We start from the raw sequence: 20,962 nt of genomic DNA, 5'->3' as shown, positions 1-20,962 counted from the left end.
CAGAACAGTCTCATTAAATTTACAAGTCCAGTGAACCCAATTTCTTCTTTCTGGTAGTGCCTTTAGCAGACACTAATGGAAATATCAGAACCAAACATACTAAGGACACCATACTTACCCTTCTACCTTCCCATCTGCTAAAACAGTCTCTGTGTTCAATAGGTCCTGGTAACCATTTGTTTCATTGGATTCCCCAACTGCTTTGAACTCAAAACTTCTGGTACCCACCAGTTTTAAATTACAGAACGTGCTATCATAAAATATGTTATGTAGTTGTTGTGGTTCCGCCCGAGTGGGCAGCCGAGCTCCACCACAGCCCCTCTCTCACTCCCCCTCCTCAAAGAGGAATGGGGAGAAAATATGTGAAAAGGGCTTAAGGGTTGAGATAAGGACGAGAAAATCATGCAATAATTATTGTAACGGGCAAAACAGACTCAGCATAAGAAGATGTAAGATTTATTGCTCATTACTAACAAGCTAGAGAAGTGAGAAACAAAGGAAAGAAACCAAAAGCACCTTCCCCCCCCATCCACCCTCTTCCACCTCCTCCCCCGGAGCGGCGCAGGGGAATGGGGAAATGGGGGTTAGGGTCAGTCTACAGCGCTTCTCTGCTGCTCCTTCTCGGTCACTCTCGTCCCCTGTGCTGTGGGGTCCCACCCACGGGATGCAGTCCTTGATGAACTGATCCGGCGTGGGCTTCCCACAGGCAGCAGCTCTTCCAGAACTGCTCCAGATATGGGTCCGTACCACGGGATCCATCCCTCAGGAGAAAACTGCTCCAACCTGGCTCCCCTACTGGCAGCAGCTCCTGCCAGGTCACCTGCTCCTGCGTGGGCTCCTCTCCATGGGCTACAGGTCCGGCCCAGAATCTGCTCCGGCAGGGGTCTTCCACAGGCGGCAGCCTCCGTCGGTGCAGGGCCACCTGCTCCACCGTGGTCTCCTCCACGGGCTGCAGCGTGGAACCCTGCTCCACCGTGGTACTCCATGGGCTGCAGGGGGACATCCTGCTTCACCATGGGCCTCACCACAGGCCGCAGGGGACTTCTGCTCCGGCGCCTGGAGCACCTCTCCCCCTCCTTCTGCACTGACCTTGGCACCTGCAAGGCTGTTCCTCACTCCCTTCACTCTCCCGGCTGCTGTGTGTCGCAGCATTTTTTTCCGTCTTAAATATGCTCTCACAGAGGCGCAAAACAACATCGCTTATTGGCTCAGCTCTGGAAAACAATGGGGCCCTTCCCAAACATGGGGCAGCTTCTAGATCTTTCTCATAGAAACCACCTCTATGGCCCCCTGCTACCAAAACCTTGCCACGTAAACCCACTACAGTAGTTAAGAACTTTCACGTGTCTTAAACATGCACTTTAATTCTTGTACAGTAAAAAAGAGTGAATAATTGTTACCTAGTACATTTTTCCATGACTCAATTTCATACGTCTTTATCATAACTCCTCAAGCAGCTATCTTTCTGGCTGAAGTATCCCAAAGTATTTAATTATTCCTTGCATTTAGGTTGTTCAGTTCTTTAATCACTTACCCTTTTCATACCTTTTGTAGTTCTACTATGTTTATTTGAAACTTGTGGGACAACAGTTCATAATATACAGGCATGCCAAGGATTTATACAATGACTTGTTTGCAATTCCTTTTCTTGCTATTTTCACCAGAGAGCTGATGTTTTCATGGTATTTTTACCCTAATTCCAAAGTCCCTTCCCTGAGTCATAGTATCTATTACAAGAACCCATTGCCATGTATGTACAGTTTGGGTTGTTTTCCTTCTTGTGCATTATTTTGCATTCATTGACATTCAATTTCATCTGTTATTTTATTGCCCAGACTCTCAGTAACTGAGATACTCCTGAAAGTCTTTATACCTAGGCTTTGTTTTAACTTCCTGAATAATTCAGTATCAATAATTTTGTCAGTTTACTGTACTCTTGTTTAAATTATTCGTGAATTTATTAAACCGTACGGAACTAGCGCAATTATATCAGTAATCTTCTATTCTGGAAACTGACCATTTATTCCTGCCCTTTGTTTTCTGACATTTAAACACTTAACAATCCCCTAGAAGAATTCCTTTGTCCAGAGACATCTTTGTTATTTTAACAGTTTTCCAGGAGGTAGCTGCTAACAGCCTTTGGGAAGTGGACTACACCAAACAATTCTATCTTCATTATAAGCTCAGAGTTTGTCAAGTAATCTAATGGATCTATGAGACATGACTTCCCTCTACAGAAAGATATTAGCATTTTATCTGCCCATAGGTCTAGCTATTCCCCATTTTGACTGTAATATAGTTATGACAAATTGCTTTTTACATTCATTAAACTTTTGTGTAGATCCCTTGAGCTAAAAAAAAAAAAAAAAAAAAAAAAAAAAAAAAGTTACATTTGTCTCTTTCCAAGTCATTGATAGTAAAGACAACTGAAGTGATAGATCTCAGGTCACACATTCAGCTGCTCCACATTTGACCCTCAGTGTTTTCAGCTAACAAGATAGATCTACTACTACTCTTTTAAATACTTGCTTATAACATACCTTCTATTGGCTCTTCAGAGACGATTCATCTTATTCCCATGTACTGTAGGATCATTCAGGTTGGAAAGGAGCTTGGAAGGTCATCTTCTCCAGCCACCCGTTCGTAACAGGGTCAACACTTATTTCAGACTAAGTTGGTCAGGGCTTTGTCCGTCAGTTTTTAAAACCTCTAAGGACAGAGATTCCACAGCCAACAGGACAACCTATACCAGCACTTAGCTATCCTTACCCTTTAAAACACCTTTAATTTAATTTATGAGCGCTGTTTCTTGTCCTTCTACCACGCACCTCAGTGGAGGGCCTTGCCCTGCCTTCTCATTAACTTCCTCTGACATGCTGCAAGGCTGCCATCGGGCCTTCTCCTTGTCAAACTAAAAGCACGCTCTACTGCTTCGGCCTGTACTGTTGCACTCCAGGCCCGCAACACTGACCCCAAAAGTTCCTGTTGGTCTGAAAGGCAGCCCTGCCCTCACGCCTATTCACTGCACCTCCCACAACCCCATAGCCTCTGCAAACTTAACAGGTGTCTTGAACCTCTTCCACCTCAAATGACAATGCACCATATCAAAAAAAATCTCCGACAAACAAGTCTCATGGAACCTATCTCACAAGCTCATTTAACAACTCCACTGGGGCCTTTTCTTATTTGTCTGCTCTTTTTACTGAAAAACTGGGGAAGAGATAAGAAAAGTACTAAATACCAATCTTCATCAAGTTATTCTAAAACTTCTGATTTTTAATTTTTTTTTGTTTTTCCTCATGTAAACATAACTTCTGTACTCTTACTTCCAGAAGTGAAATGTACACATTTTCATTTTTAATTACCTCCATCATTTGGTCTTTTAAGTATTTCTGCTTTGTCTCTCCTGCCCCTCCAAAGCTGCATTGACAGCTGCCTGAGATGAACAGCTCCACCATTTACCTGCACCTTTCACAGTTTATTTCTAACAGATGTACTTCAGCTCTAGTGTTCCCTTCCTTAGTTAAATAGCATAGTGACTATTCTGTTTTTTTTTTTTCTCTTACTAAGGATGCTCCATGTGAGCATATTACAGAGTGATAGATAAACTTTGAGGTATCACCCATGTGCTACTGAGGCCTTGGGCAAATCTTATTTTTGGCATCTTAAAGTGTAACCTGCACCACGTCCCTCTTAACCACAGGTAGGTAAGAGAGTGTCAAGTCGAATGCCCATTGCGTTCTCTGCTCTTTACAGGCTGTTTTCTCTTATGACAGTGTCACAATGAAGGTTGGATTAAAACAATAGGAAGTTAGTTACGGAATTTCCATGTAAATATATTCCATGTTCCTCATATGCTTAAGTCATTCACTAGGAGTTTTCAATTCTTTCAGCACCCAGCTCTGGATAATGATTCTACACAGAAACAGCTATAACACCAGTTAGTATATCTGAATATCTTTTTTTTTTTTTTTTTTTTTTTAAACATATTTTTAAGCAAATGAGCCAACTGCGTCAACAAAACCCACAGTAGGGTAGCCTGTAAATGCATTTTCTATATAGCTGTGAAAATAATGTTTTCATCATCTTATTTATTAGAATGCCCTGTAAAATTTAACTACAGGTATTCAGATTTAAACAATGTCAGCAATGATGGTATTCCAAAATTTCAACCACAAAGTGAAAATTGCTTTAGTCAGTCTTTCATCCTCTGTCATCCACATCTGGAAAAGGCACAAAGTGGAAACAGTTTGGTTATAATCATTCCCATTTGGACAGAAGGGAGAACAGAGAAGATTCCTAGTATTCTGACAAGAGATACGAAGGTCACTATTTCCATATTTATTGCGACTCCTTCACCATCAGAAAACAATGAATAGATGTCACAGATTTCAGAACACTAATTTGTGTTCTATTTTAAGGGTCTGAGATTTTTACCACAGATTTCTAGTGAGGTAGAATGAATCAATTGAGGAAGGCGGACAGATGCAGCCTGCAATTTCACGTTTGACAGTGTCCTGCACAACACAGATTTGATTGATGGACCACACAGGGGATAAGGAAAAGGCTGGATGGTCACACTCAAAGAGCTGCAGGCAATCAAAGGGCCAGTGTCCAGGCAGAGACCAGTGTCAAGTGCTGTTCCTCAGGGGTTGGTATTGGGACTGGTGCTATTTAATAACGTTTTTGTCAGCAACATGGACAGTGGGATTGAGTGCACCCTCCACAAGTTTGCTGATGTAATCAAGCTGTGTGGTGCAGTCGACACACTGGAGGGAAAGGATGGCATCCACAGGGACTGTGAGAGGTTGGCCCACACAAACCTCATGAAGCTCAACAAGTCCAAGGGCAAAGTCCAGAATCTGGGCTGGGGGAATCCCAAACAAAAGCTAGGTGGAGAATGAATTGAGAGACGCCCTGAAGTGAATAATGAATAACCTGGGGATGGTGGTTGTTGAGAAGCTCAACATGAGTTAGCAATGTGTACTTGCAGTTTAGGAAGCCAACCAAGTCCTGGGCTGAATCAAAAGCAGCATGTCCAGGAGAGTGATGGAAGCAGTTGTCCCTCCTTTGCTCTGCTGAGAACCCACCTGGAGCAGTGCATTGAGCTCTGGGGGGCCCCAGCATAAGGTCCATGTCCTTCTATTTAAAGAGAATCCGGAGGTCAGAAGGATGATCATAGGGCTGAAGCACCTCTCCTATGGAGTTGGGATTGTTCAGCAGGGAGAAGGCTCCAGGAAGGCCTTATACAGCAGCCTTTCAGTACCTAAATGGGGCCTACAGAAAAGCTGGGAAGGGACTCTTTGTGAAGGTGATAAAACAAGGAGAAATTGCTTAAACAAGAGGGTTGATTTAGTTTAGGTATTAAGTAAAAATTCTTCACTTTTGGGAAGCTGTGGAGGCCCTGCTCCTGGAGAGATTTAAGACCAGGCTTGATAGGGGCTTGCACATGTAGCGGGAGGTGTCCTTGCCCAGGGCAGGGGGGTTGGAGTTACATTATCTTTACGGTCCCTTCCAACCCAAACCATTCTATTGTCTGTGGTTTTAAAACTTGATTTGCCCTACTGTAGCTTCTAATACTGAATTATATGTATATTTAATTCACTCCCTTGTAGTACTTCAATGTACTATAGTCATGCTACATAAAACCTTAATACCTAATACATATGGCACAATTAAACTTAATGCAATGGGGAAATCAGGAATAATTTTCCCAAGAGCACTACACAGCAGAGAAATAAAATGGGCCATTTACCATTACACATCCTCTCTCTATTAAGAAGGCTCTTACAAATTCCTGCAGAGAAGAACACATTTTACAGTTCCAGCAGATAAATTTTCTAGGAACATTTACTTTAAGTTGTTAAAATTATCTCTCATGCCTATTTACAAACATTTTAAAAAAGCTAATCCAAGTGAAATATAGCTACCTTCAAGTCCAAATGATTTTCAAGATGGACCACTCCGCTAACTTAAATCTTGATTTTTATATTATGCTGTCAGACTTCCCAGTACCTGTTCTACCTATTATCTTCTGCAGTCAGAGTACTGAAACTTGCAGGTGCAAGAGACTTCCTTCAGCAGCAGATAATCAGTCTTTAAATGTAGGACTAACTCACTAAATATTTGTCCCAGTGAGTACATCTCTTCACCCAGCTTCAGGCTCAGAGACTTCCACCACTACTGCAAAAGTGACTTTTCCTAATAACCCAAGCATGTTTTTGTGCTTTGCCAAATTAACAGGACAGCAGATTTTGTTTTGGTATAAGTAAGAGGGAGATAGCTTTCTTCAAATAATCTTTAAAAATCTATAGGTGTCTGGATATAAGTTTATCTAACTCTTGGTTTACTATAAAGGGTAACAAACCTTGTAAATTTCTGCAAAATCAATGGACATGATTACCTTTCAAAATGCCTGGGCACTTGGCACAAATACACTGAAGCATTGTGAAGATTAGAGGTAATTACTAGAAAAAAAAGACTGAATTCACACTAAGTTTACTACCTGTGTAGAATGTTACAGAAACTGTTTTGCAAAATGTGTATGAAGATGTAATGAGTCCATTATAAATGGCTCAGCAGTCTGTAGCCCCACTAACCACATTGTTCTCATTCTTCTGTGCATTTCTTTCACCTGTAACCAACTCCATCCAGTAACAAGTATTCATAGCTTCCCAAGCTTGTTTAGCAAGCATCTTGCTATGCTTCAGATACCTCCTCTAAATTCACTTTCCTGAAAGAACAACAAATAACTGAGCCACAATACAAACTTACAAATACAAACACTACAGCCTTTGTATTTTTTCCTAAGAATTCTGTGATGGGACTAGATCTTAGACTTCCTTTTCACATTTGCAACCAATTGATTTCCATAAACATCTCAGCCCTGTGGCCATGCGAAGTCTTCACCTCTTGGGAAAAGTTTTCAAAAATAACCTCATTGCAAAGCCAGTAATAGCAAGATGTCCTAAAATCCTGGACAGTGCCCCCAAAATGAGTTACTAGGGCTCCCAGCTTGTACTAGCAGAGACTAAAACTAACAAGCAGTGGCAAGATGTAAAACATTGTGCTTCCTGTTGATTGCAATCATATTCAGGACAGAAAAAAAAAAAACAAACAAAACTGTAGTATCACATATTCCCAGTGTAGACCACAGAAGGAAACTTTTTCTGTTAAGAAAGCCTCAGCAATATACTTCTGGGTGCACAATAATCTTCTCAGGCATTTTGAGTGTTTCATGACTGCTTTAGTTTGATGGAAAGACCAATGACTATTTTAATACTGAATATTTTACAAGCACACAATTTTGGTACTCATTTTGGAGTTATGCAAAAGTATTTATGAAACCAACATGAAGGCTACCATATTAGAGTCAATACTATTCACCACCAATTACACATACATGTACAGAGGATGGGACAGTAATGACGTATGTACTTCTTTTCAAAGTACACTTGAGGTGTGGCTTGTAACCTCAAATATTTAAGAGAAAACCTGCTACAAGTAAGTAGTGGTGTAACATTTTTGTTCTTGCCCTTCCTCCAAATAAATTGCAATGATGTGGAATATAGTATATCTACAGATTTTCTAAGTTTTATCTTTCATTCGTTCATCACATGAACTTTTAGAAATGCTAGAACAAGGTATTTGTAGAAAGTGGTCCTTTATACACAATGGTTTACAACGATTTCCTACACTGAACTCATGAAGGATCCATTAAGACAGAACCATGAATTTTTGATTTTACATTAGTATATTTCAAGATATTTTTACTTAGTCTATGTATTGGTATTAAATAAGAAAACAAGATCATCCAAGATCAGAGGTAGTATTGCTGTGTATATATGTCCAAACATACTGAAGTTGTCATTTATCTCACAGCAAGTAAGGTGATTCACTCGTTACCTGTGGTGTATTAGGTATCTAAGATGTCAGGAGCACATTTTCCAGTGAATTTATGTTAAACTAAACTACTGTCATTTATTTTTTTGACCACTAAACAAGATTAAATTTACTTACGTAATTCGAATTTTGATTCAGCCTGGGTCATGCTACATGTATGTTGCATAATATTCCTTTACCTCCCATTTGGCATGATTTAACAATGGATGCTACAGAATGAAATTAAATGTATACTTCAGATAAATGTCACCTGAAGAACTATTACTCTATTTAGTTTGTAAAGGCAAGCTAACAGGTAACAAGCGATGCAGATAGGCAAGGAAATAAAGTGAATTATGTGCTAGCTTCTCTGCTCCCCAAATACTCTTCGCTTCCTACTTAAGAAAAGATTGGCAGTCTTACAGAAAACTTATTAAGCACACAGAAGTCCTGTACCAGCGATTTATGTGGAATGTACTCTTAGGAACCTTCTGCTCACGAAGTCTAGATGTGTTCATAGTATGTAACAACATAATTGTATGACTAATAATGGAGAAGTGTAATCAACAGCCATCTGAATAATAAAAATCCTGCTTCAGTCTTCTAATTGCTGGAAACCATTTTGTTAGTTATAAAATATAAATTCATACCCAGCTATTTTAGTCAACATATCTATTTGATGTGTTGACTGCATACTCCTGATCAGGAATGGGAGTCAACTCACGTCTGTGTGCTAATTTTCTCAACACCTTATATATTTATTATTATTTTTTCTTTTTAAAGTCCCTGGAAGCATTGCAAGCTGATCAAATCAATTCCACTCAGGGGTATGCAAAAAAAAAAAAAAAAACAAAAAAAAACCACACAAAACACAACCAACAAGGAAGATCTCATCAGTTATGTTCTGAGTGAGCATCAAGATGTTGCATGCACAAGCTTGTCTAAAAAACTTTCAAAGTGCCTATTTTGAGCCTTACATATCATAAAAGCAAAATGCATTACAACTATATTTATAAGCAAAGCCCAACATGCCTCTTGCAGATGTGAAGCAGTGTGAATAAGAGCCCCCCATGCACATTTTGTATTAGATACCACTTGGGAAAAAAACTCAAATCAAAAACATATTGGTCTCCACAATTCCAGCTGTACCTGGTGCCAGAACCATAAGTTAAAATTAATCCCGAAATCTTGTTGTTCATCATGGTATAGAAGTATTAAAATGGACTTCCTCACCACCCCCTTCATTCTACTGAAATTTATTACATCATCTGGCTGGGATGTGGTCAAGTCCTAAACTCTTTTACTGCTTATCTTATGTTTAGGATACTGTTCATAACAGCCTTTTAAACGGCCAGCATTTCCTCAGTTCTCATATACAATCAGTATGAACCTGTGCTTACCACAATGACTAGATCTGTGCTCACCACAATGACTTTATCGTACCTATATTTGCATTCTAAAGGGATGTATAAGAGGATTTAATTTCTCACCTCAATTTTTAACTAGCAATGCTGTTTCAAGCAATTATTCTTTCTTTGAACTTCCCTGATGAAGAAAGCCTCTGCAATGTTGTCTGTTCCTCCCACAAGTGGTCCTGAACGCTTATACATGCAGTTACCGTTTCCTTCTTCTTAAGTCTTCTGAAAATGCTCCAACAATAACCATGTCAACACATAAAAGCTAGGGAGAAACCTAACTGAGAAGAAGGTTGTATTAGTTTGCCTAAATATCAAAGACCACAGAGAGCAAAAATACATGTATAAAACCATAAACTTGTGGTAATACTGAAATATTTTTAAAGAATGAATTTGATAAGAACTATTACATCACATAACCCAGTTCTCTGCTATCAAAGGAAAACTTGTGATTAAACAACAGCAACAACCACCACCTGCAAAGCTCTTTTAGGTCCATTACTATTGCTGAAAGCCAGAACCTTCTTCCACAGCATACTTAATGCTGCTTAACGTATTGGATTGCAAGATGCTTGCTGAATTCAGACAGATGTTTAACTCCACTGTAACTGGTTACTGGACTTCTTCCTCTAGTTCCAATCAGCTTGGGGAGTTTATGTATACACCTACACTTATATAGACCAAATAGACCAGAAAGATACTGTTAAGGGTGGGCAGGCTGTCAGGGTTACAACGTAACTATAAACCTACTTGTCTGTGAATAGCCATCAAGACATACAGTATGCACTAATGCAATATTTGTCAAAATTAATTCTGACTCATAAAGTAGTACATTTTTCAATTCATGTAACGCTTTTAGTTATAACTCAAAATTTATTCAGAGTTATTAACATAATTATCCTATTTACAAATGAACTCAAAACTGAAATACAAAACAGGAACATTTACAACCAAGTAAAAGGTTAGAAACACAGGCTAAACTTTAAGACATCATACATCATTAAAACCCTTTTTGTAAAGATTTTTCTGTCTCCTGGCACTACACTGGTATTACCTATCCACAACAAAAATGTTACCTAATATTAAAATAGCATTCTAATGCTCAGCATGAATACACTTCAATATTAATGTCTTTCACATGCTTCCAAATGAAAACCCATGGTAACATTATGAAATCACAATAAAAATTTAGCAGGTCCAAAGAATTTTTCTACTTTTGTATGACACAATTATTACAAAATTAAGACTGAGTATAGGTGAGCAATGTAGAGTCATTTCAAAAAGTTACAGTACCTCTGATTGCCTTTAAGACTTGCACTGTATGAAGTATTATTATTAGTCATACACACAGGGAAAAAACTCTAAAACTGTGGTAGAAGATATCCCAGGCACTTCTCCATTCACAACTTGAAATAAAATTTCATATTTATTTGTTAATATACTGAGAATACTTGTAAATTTTCAAACAGGAGACAAATGAGTTTATTCTGTTTTAGAATTGATGAAAATCTTCTTATTTCCGGTAACTGGATTTTTTTTTAAAGTTCTGTATTACTGAGACATCTTTAACACAAAATAATTCACAAGAGGGAAAACAAAGTCACTCTGTTCTCACTTGCTTTACATTAATCCTGCTTGAATTACCGATGAACCTAAATCCTATTTTTTTTCTTGCAAACATGAAGTAGAAGATTTTTTGATGTCCTTGATTTAGCACCAAGTGCTACATTTCCTTCAGAAAGGCTTCTAGCAAGGTTTCTTGACACATCCCGTTCTTCCTTCCAACTCCTCCTTCCAATTCCTAGTGAAGAAAGTGTTATTACAAATAGGTCAAATTGTGCTTATGTTCATTGGACGAATGTCTCATATCTCGATCTCTTTTTCAGAGCATGCCTAAGAACTTTTGCACACGCTTCTTTCCCTTATTGAAAGCCTATTTTTGATACAAGTGTAATCACTCAGCTCAGTAATGCAGTGTGCTAATTACCTATGAAGTCCAACAATAGGACTCTCAGCTGACACATGAGGTGTTATAAAAATGGCACAGTCTATCTAAAAATGCAGAGATATTAAAGTTTTATTAATCCTGATTATGTACAGAGCTGTACCAAAAAATGAACATTACATCATTGAAGAAACTTTTTTTAAATTCAATTTGAACGTCACTCTTCCTGTTAGGGATTTGATGTTTCACTCTTCTCCTATAATGTATACTTTTGAAAATAAGATCTATTTTATGATCAGTTAAACTTCAAAAATTAAAGATCTCTTCCCTATTTCAGAATTTGGTATGTCACTATGTATTTTTTTTTAATAGTACCAGTGTAGAGAGTGGTTTTGCTAGGCTTATAACCCAATCTTTAGCAGAAGAAATTGATACTGATGTAACTGTGAATGCACTTTGCCAAATAAGTAACTATTAGTTAGGCAAAGCTTCGCATCAGATTTACACTTTTTATAGACATTAATACGTCCACTTAATTTTTCCATGAATCAACAGTAGTATGTATTCATCTATACTTTTTCCTCTCACGATTGGTCTACTGCAGGTGCCAAGCAACTTAGCATCAAGAAAGCATCAAGAACTCTGAAGGCGCAAACTTCTTCAAGTTTTGAAGAGCTTTGTGCCCCTTAGCTGAAAAGTCCGTCTTTTTTAAAAAAATTATCTTGTTATAGTACATTTCTATACCTCAAGCACAAATCATGTATTTATAGTCACACAATTGTTATAAATTTCCACAGAATACCATCTGATAGTGCCAAACAAGTTCAGAAGTAATTCTGAAATATTGCTTTATTTTTTTCTTCAAATTCTGCATTGACCCAAAGTAGTGTTAAAGTATACTGAGTAAATCTCTGAGAAAAAAACAAACAAACATAAGTGGCAAATAAAATTGGTACCCGATAAATATCTCAACAGGCAAACATTTTTGCTCCAAGTCCTCAATTCCTGGAACAAGGTGTTCCTCACCAAGCTTGTAATAATATTGAGTTTTGATTAGGTGCTATCCAGATAACTGATTAGACAATATTCAGAGTTTTATTTTAAGTGAACGGATATACTATCGAAACCAATGGCTTAGTGTGCTGATCCTAATCAGAGCAAAAATGCTGTTAAATTGCACAAACCATAAGCATTAACTCCAATTTTGGACCTCCTGTACAAACATAATTGCCAACACAGGGTTACATATTCAAATTTTGACACTTACCTGCTATTTTGGGTACTCTCAAAACTCGATTGCTTAACACGATCTCCTGTCGAACACGTTTTGCAGAAACTTCTTCTTTCAGGCTACCTAAGTCAGTGTTTGACACAGAACTGGAAAAATAGCCAGAAAAAGTTTAACATCAGTCAAGTGATCAGCAATACCACAAATGTATACGTTGCAATATGCAAAATACATCTAATTATATTAGCTGGTATTAGTTATTCACAACAGAAAGAAATAAACTCGTTTCTCTATGATGTATGTGTGTGTATATGTATATAGTATCTAGATACTATTCTCCATCCCACCCCTTCCTTTTTGGGGGACTACAGAAAGCAGTTTGATGGTCATTGCACACTAACTTATGTAGGTATGAAATCCTTGAAACGACCAAGTTGGGTTCATTGAAAGAAGTGTATATATATATATATATATTTTTTTTTTTCTTTTAAAAATCACTGTAGTATTTTTCTATAGGCTCCAACAGAGTTGGACTGGGTTGCTTCATAGTGGACGATGCTTTTCAGCTAAGCTGCAATAAGTTGTTATAGCTTCAAAGTCACTGAGAAAAACATCTTTGTATTTTATACCCTTTCACGTGATGCACTGATGATCTGCACTGAAAAATATGAACCCGTCAGTCATCTCAGCCTTACACACCTCTCTTGCTTACTTCCCTGGTGTCGCTTTGTAAGACAGCCTCATAAACAAGCTAATTCTATTTTCATCCAAGTAACTATGCTTTTCCCATTCCCCTAATATATTGTATTATCTCACTTTTCAGTCCTCTAACTTCTAGTTTTTCTACTTTTCCGAATAGCTTTCTGTCTAACCAGAAATAGATAGCAAGCAAAGACATGCCTGTCTTGTACAAGTCCTAAAATACTGTCTTCGATGCTTTTTTTGGAGAACGTACACTTATAAGAATATAATGCTAATTGGTAAAAGCAGACTCTGTATGACGACAGACTGTCTCCTCTCTAACAGTAGGACCATATCCAATCATATTAACTGCATACAAAGTGTCTGATATTTCTATTTTTATTCTAACATTAGTAGGAGACGAATGCCTGGAGTGAACTACTTTAAAATAAGGAAAGCACCAAAGACCCAAAGAGTAAGAAAAGGAAAGAATAGGAAGTAAAAGAAGGCATCCTCTGTAAAAAGGTACAAGCATCTTTTTTTCCTTCCCAAGTACTGAACTTTCATTCCCTCTTACTTCCTCATAAACAGCAATACAAAGTCACCAAGAATTGAAGTTTCTTCCATGGCCCGTGACATACACGTACCTACGCAAATTGATTCTAATAGTTTTGAAACATCCTTGAAACAAGACCTATTAAGGGGCAGCTCCACTCACTAAGCAGCAACATGTGAGTTGTACTATGATTCATTTAATAAAAAAAAAAAAAAAATGTTGTATGTATTTTTGATTTTGAAACCAAAAGGACCTCTTTCATCAGTACTGACCTGATAGCTTATCCTCGAATACACTAAAAGTCCAAACTAATGAAAAACACCACAACAGTGAACAACCAAAAAGTAGTACAACTCCATTTAATGTCTATTCAGTTCTAGCTTTTCTGCTGCTCCTTACAAATGCCTTTCAGGTCTTCAGGATCTAAATAGAGATATGACAAAATGGGAGTTTTTCCAAGAGCACATCACAAAAGAGAAGTCATAATAACTGGGACTGCAAATGAGTTATCAGAAAAATAAAGGCACCAGCTACAAAAATGTTGTCAAACGTTTTCTGTACATTCTGTTTCAGTAGTCTAATGCCTTCCATCAAAAGCCTAACATTTTCAAGTTTTATCTTCAGTTGATAATGAAACTTTTTTCATAATTGTATGACATCTTCCCATTCTGAATAGACAGTAAATATGGAAGACAATGTTCGTTTGTACTTGTTCAATAACAGAGCCCCTAAACCAAAATAAAGCTTACGACATTCTACCAAGAAGAAAAGAAGCATGTGAATTGTTGAACATATGAATCAAAACATCTCGTATGTTGTTTCAGATGACTTGTGTAACAAGTTTTCAGATTTGAAACAAAACTGAAGTAAGAATGTGAGAAATTAATACAAACCTATTTACATAGAATTAGCACAGTTAATTTAACCTTACCTTAATACCTTTCGTTTTCTCTCAGCAGCAGAAGTCATTGCCATATATGAGGGCTTCTCAAGTACTGAGGTAGTAGTATTTTTGCTTTTCAATGAAGGGAGACCAAGTCTGAAATCAAACAAATATATTTAGTAAAATCTGTTATGGACTGAAGTCAGATAAAATAGCTTTTCTTTCTAGACAAACCTTTGCCTGTCACCAGTAACACTGATTTCAAATAATGGCAGAATTGAATCTGATACCTGTTATAATTCAAGGTTTGATTTTGAAAATATTAGTAGGTGTTAAAAGTTCAATTAACATCAATGACAAAAACCACCTTTGAGAATAAACGGAATTAAAGTGTTTGGAAAATAGAAATGGGACAAGACTGGGTAACAGTCCTTTTGTACATCGATGGAAAATACCTTTGCAGAATGCTACTGCTGCATGGCTGTGACTGTTCTACAGATGAGTCAACAGAAGCTTCATTTGTTTCACCTGTCCTTTCATATAGAATTACTGTTGAGTCCATGTCACCTTCATCACACTCTGGGATAACATCACATGTCAAGTCCATAACACTGGCCTTTTTCAGCTGCATATTTGTATTGCATTCATTTGCTGCCGGAGGGCCTGAAAGGTGTAAGTCTTGCTTTACCACAGTCTGCATGCTGCAGCTTTGTACTGGTTTTCTGCAAGATTCTGGTGTATAGATGATGGGGCGAACCTCCTTGCTTAGAGAATCCTCCAGATGAAGGAGGCTGTAGCGCTTGGATGCAGCAGGACTTGGAGTTGTAACCGGAGAGTCCATTAGCTTCCGCCTGGTTCTCTTCTGTTGTGGTACCTCAAGTTCCACCAGTTGTGTATTTTTCTTCATTTCTTGTGATGGTGTACCAGAAGTTGTACCTGTGCAACAGTCAACAGTCGTTAGCACATTTACTTACATTTACTACCTCAACACTGCTTTTTCCCTCCTGTTTGCTTCTGAAATACATTTATTAGATATGATATTAAAAATGCTGTTTATTAAAGGTTGGATCTTACAGGTCTTTTCCAACCAGAATGATTCTGTGATTCTACTCATTTACACATTAATTTCATCATATAACTTATATTATTTCTTTTGCAGCATTGTCCAGATGGCACCATTTGTTCTGTGGCATTCAGAATATTATAAATATGCATAGACTGATATAGTTAATCCCAGAGATATTATAAGTCATCACAACTAAGATATGAGATATTACAACAGGGAATGGAAGAGTAAGAGTATTGAAAATGATCACATTATCATGACAACTCTTAAATTAAGATGGTACCATCACAGTAATCTACAGCTGTCTCGTCATCATGTCCTTTTTTCCCTAGCAAGTACCACACAGGAGAAGGATAGAGACTGTTACAGACGACAAAAATAAAAATCTTTTGACATTGTAAATGATACAGTGTCTTACAAAATGGGAAGGCAGTGGCTGCCTCGATCATGTTCATCTTGATACATCAACTATGGAAAACAAAACCATATGCTTAAAAAAACTGAAACATTCTAAAAAATAAACTATACAATACAGCAGCAATTGGCCATTGCCAAAACTCATCCTGATTTATGTTTTATCTTGATGTGTCATTTTTATTTTCACGTAGGTGGCAATAAAAAATGATCTCTAAAGTAAAAGAGAAAAGGTCCTTTACTTTCAGGCTTTCAGATTTCAAGAGAATAGTCTTAAAATCACAGACCACTGTTCAAATGTCTAGGCCAGTGGTGACTTAAGTCAACCACCAGTAGTTTAATGCAAAAAATTAAGGGATAGAGGGAGATGGAGTTATCACAAACAAATCAAGGGTTGAAGTTTGTCAAAATCCAAAGTACTTCTATATTCAACTTGCTCTGCAAACAAAGAATAAGAAGAGGCTAGTATCCTTAAACATTCCGATGGACTGGCCTCCTTTCAGCCTATAGTCACAGTATCACAGTTCCTCTTTTCATTCCAGTCACAGAACATTGTTCTTACATGGACAGAACCTGCACATTCCCTAAATAACTAGCAACCACCAGAAATACTATCAACTTACGCTGATAACTCTGTTTTCCCTCCAAAACTCAGCAGGGTTCGTTGAAAACAAGCAAGGAACTCATTTATGAGCTATTTTCAATGTCTACTCTTGTTACACTATCAACAATGCTAAGCTTCATTAGCATTGAAGCTTAGTCCACTCTTTAATTTTATTAAAGTTCACTCTTTAATTTTGGTTTTCTGAGAGAGTGTGCAATATTCTTCTCCTATGTAAAAGACAAACTCATATTTCTTAAAAAAAAAAAAAATAAAAAATAAAAAAAAGTTGTCATCACAAGCAACAATAGAGACCACAGCTTTCTTGTATAACACTTTATATTCTTAAATAAAAGAAAAAGCTTTATCTAATGATTCCAATCTAGTCATTGAAGTAACTATCCATTAAACATTTTAAGACACTTTAAAATATTAATTTATTCCGTTTTCCTTCTGCTTATATGCATTTGAAAGCGTGTGTTTCGGGAAAAATAACGGTTAGAATTCTATTTGTCTGTTGTTGCATTATGACAGGGAGCTTCCAGTTTCAGAAAGTTTGCTTACTGTAAGACACTGAGGTTTTGCTAATGTCCTGAAGTTACTAAGAAGGAAGTCTGATGGAGAAACATTTTGGTGAGAGTGCCAAGTTTTAGAAGCTTCTCCAGGACCAAATACTGGAAGCATTTTTAAATTAACTGTAAATGCAAGCATTTAAACCATGAATGAGATAGGTAAAGAACATAAAAGTATTGCCAACATTAATAATTTGTTGAATTTCATCATAATGAACTGCATTTCATACTGTAATACACATAGCATTTATAAAAAGACATTTGCAACAGTTCTATGTAGGGCAAACATCAGCTGTTAGTAAAAATCCAGACCTATTTTAAAAATCTTATTTCTGGAACAAAACTCATACGAACAAGTTCAAAAAAAAACCCACCCTGCTAGCTTTTCCTTCCAGTTAAGTAGTGGAAAGCATATAAAATATTCAAGAAACGTCCCTTCTCAAAGCTTTCCGTGAAAGCATTAAGTTGTTCCTAACACAGTAAACAAGTAAACGAAGACATCACCAGCAACATCATATTTAACTTAGTTCCACTTAAACCCATAAGTGTGTCATTAGTGTTTAAAAAAAAACAAAACAAAACACACCTCCTCCTTCCCTAACTCACTGTTTTACAGTACATGGATTCAAGCAATTGCGATCTGAAGTAAATATGAATACAGTAAGACAAACAACTTTAAAACCCACAAAATAAGGAAGTGGCAGTGTTTCAATTTCTGCCTTAATAAATAAAGAAAATAAAAATAACATGGCATCTGACAACAATAGATGTTACAAACACAACAATCCTATAGATTTTAGACTGCTTCAAGCAGTCATTTCAACAGACATTTCAACTTTAAAAAACATCACTTTTAGCTTTTTTTGAGATTCTACTTCATAATACCTTCAACGTTCATTCAATATTATTAAAAAGTGATATTCCAAGGCATATGTTAGGATTTATAGACATAAAAACTTGGATTCAAAGAAAATGTAGTACTGCAAATGAACAAAAATAACCTGTCTTAAAACACTTTTGACCTCCAAAGAAAATCTCCAAACCTACTTCATAATAAAAAGGGTGATTATGTTCATGGTTTGTATTTGCTTCAAATTTTATGGCCAGTTCAATACTTTCCATCAGATGAACCTCATGATTCAGTGATACTAAGATCACTTCTTATCCAAAAGCAAATCACTATGTACGTTGCACAAAAATCTGCAGTTAACCTCATGAATTAGCGTAAAAGATCAATTTAGAAGTTGCATTTCTTTAGCTAGTACTTTGTTAAAACTTCTCTTTAGAAAAGGATAATTCCCAATATATTTTGGGGAACAGATCACATATACATGTATATTTAATGATCTTTAATTTCAGTATCATTCTGATAATAGATAATTGACAGAGATTTTCTTAGCTATCATTTTTTCTTTCCAGATCCACTCAATTCAAGAACTGAAGTCATCCTCTACTGAGCAACAACCACCCAAGCAGCATGAGGTTCATTTTATTACCTGTTCCAAAAGAGTACTCAGATTTATCAGGAGAGAAACTGCAGTATCAGGTATTTACAGCAATGAGAATTACCATGAAAAGCAGTATTTGCACGAGCCACGAAGAGAAGAGTTCGTGACAAGACAACTTGTAACGGCTAAGACTTGTCTTCTAGAACTGATGTTACTACATGTATAAGAGGATTATTTCTAGAAACAGCACTAAATGGTCCATACTCATTTCAATCAACATTTTTTGGGTGACCAGTGACTGATCCCATTACTAATCGTACATTTTAACATCTGACTCATGGAATTCCACATTACAAATGAGGTCTAGTGAATCCTTTTTGTTTATTTCATATTCACTGTGAAGGTGAATGTGAACCTTCACACTCCTGCGAAGGTGAGTTTAACAACAGTTTTGCAAAAAGCAAACTATCAACTGGAAACGCTAAAATCTAGTCTGCATTCCAGTGGGTCCCAGTAGTCAGTACTATTTTATACAGCATGAGAAAAACACTCAGTCATACAGCACAGTATGAAAAAGCAGCTCAGCATATGACAAATCTTTCCTATATACAAACAGCACACTTTTCCTATTATTAATCAAGTTATCTGCTACATAGAACTACACCCCAATTTTTCCTGCCATTCAAAATAAATTGACTTTACTTTCGGATATTTGTCACTACAGAAAGTAATGGATGCCCTCCCCCTCCTCTTTCTTCCTGTAAATCAATTCCATTCTCTCATTGCTAATGCACAGTAAGGCTTCCGGAAATGGGATGCCTGAAACAATGCCAAGAACTCTCCCATTCACAGAAATACTCGCAAATAGCAGTCATAGCTTTCCACCCATCAGTCCATGCTCTCTGAATCCTGTATGGCTCTCCATTGAGGAACAGCCCCAAAATGGGCCTAAATCTGGTTTTAAGTTAACTTATGTTGTTTTCGTAACTTGTGCTTCATTTGATGGTTGAGTTGTTCACGAGGTTGCACTTTTTAGGTGCACAGCACAACATTTCCAACACATAATTAAGGTTACAAAGATAGTATGGGTAAACACTTCAGTAGGAATATACATTCGGAAAATTGTTCAGAAATAACTATTTGAGTACAAAGTATTGTTTAGGTCTTACTGGAACTCTGCATTAAGGCTTCATAATTAAGCTAAGCAAGAGTAGAGGTTCTGAAATGGACAAGTTTCCAGTCATGGTGTAAGAATGTTTTTTTTTTTTTTTTAAACTTATGAAAAATTACTACCAAGGATGCATAATTACAAAGCAATGTATAACAAGTAAATTCAATGCGGTAAATATTTTTCAGTATTAAATTTTTAAAATTCAACAATCTGAAATTTAAGATGATTCAAACGTTCCACGAGATCAAATTTGAAGGTATTTCGTTTTATTTCCTAAAATCCTAGGGCGGAAGAAGAAAAACACAACCAGGTAAGAATCAGATATTTAGAATTCAGGTTGTTTCTTATATTTTGAATGAATGGTCAGACAGTCTCAATCTTTTTCTCTCCCACTACTACTTTATAGTATTTAATACATCAGAGAGCTTTTCCATGTAAGAAAATCTTTTAGAAAAACATTTCATGCATCACTCAAGTTCAGTTCAAATTCTACAGTAATTTCAAACTCTTGACAGATAACAGGATCTTATAAGATAATCTCAAAAACACTTTGAAGTGTTACTAGATAATTTTAATGTTTAAGTAACCAAATTTTGAATTTATTTTTCAGGACTCATTTCTGTGAGATTTTCAACAAGATCTGGAATAAAAATCCCTACTGCGACCTTACTCCCATTATTCTCTTTAGAGTCTTTTTAAGTCACTTGCTTGAGTTCCTTCTTCAGGATCAAGTAACAGAACATAGTTAATGAGGTAACACATGAAAAGTTAAGGCCCTGCTTTCATAGCTTTTCTTCACCTACCAAAATGATTCAACTCCTTCGGACTTCTGGAGACAGTGCCTATAAGCAGAAGAATTTTTTATTTGACCTAAAGAGTTCTGATTTTTAGGTAAAAACACCCAACAACAATTAAATTGCATTTGAACAATGTTGTGATATAATCTAAAAATTGCCAGCAAAACGTTACTGTATCACTAGAAACAGGAGTTCCTCCTTTAGTGCCTCACTTTTCATGACATGCACCATTTAATGATTTCCTTCAAGCACTGATGTTTGTGCATATTTGTATTTTGCAAATCTATTTGAATGGATCCTACAT

At 36.8% G+C, this 20,962-nt stretch overlaps 1 protein-coding gene across 1 annotated transcript in view; it reads right to left on the bottom strand.

Moving 5' to 3' along the window:
- Positions 1-10,948: 10,948 nt before the first annotated feature.
- The window catches only part of KIF18A (kinesin family member 18A), a gene marked incomplete at both ends in the record, with an annotated part of 34,320 nt that continues 24,306 nt past the window's right edge, over positions 10,949-20,962 (bottom strand). The window contains 4 exons of the mRNA XM_084286938.1: positions 10,949-11,097; positions 12,509-12,618; positions 14,638-14,745; positions 15,045-15,525. Of these exons, the coding sequence (XP_084143064.1) occupies positions 10,949-11,097; positions 12,509-12,618; positions 14,638-14,745; positions 15,045-15,525 (848 nt within the window). The remainder of the gene's footprint in view (positions 11,098-12,508; positions 12,619-14,637; positions 14,746-15,044; positions 15,526-20,962) is intronic.

This window comes from Netta rufina, assembly GCF_964035555.1.
Source record: "Netta rufina genome assembly, chromosome: 5".
Lineage (NCBI taxonomy): Eukaryota > Metazoa > Chordata > Aves > Anseriformes > Anatidae > Netta > Netta rufina.
The sequence above is the reverse complement of the archived record's forward strand: the minus strand, read 5'-3'. Positions and strand labels throughout refer to the sequence as shown.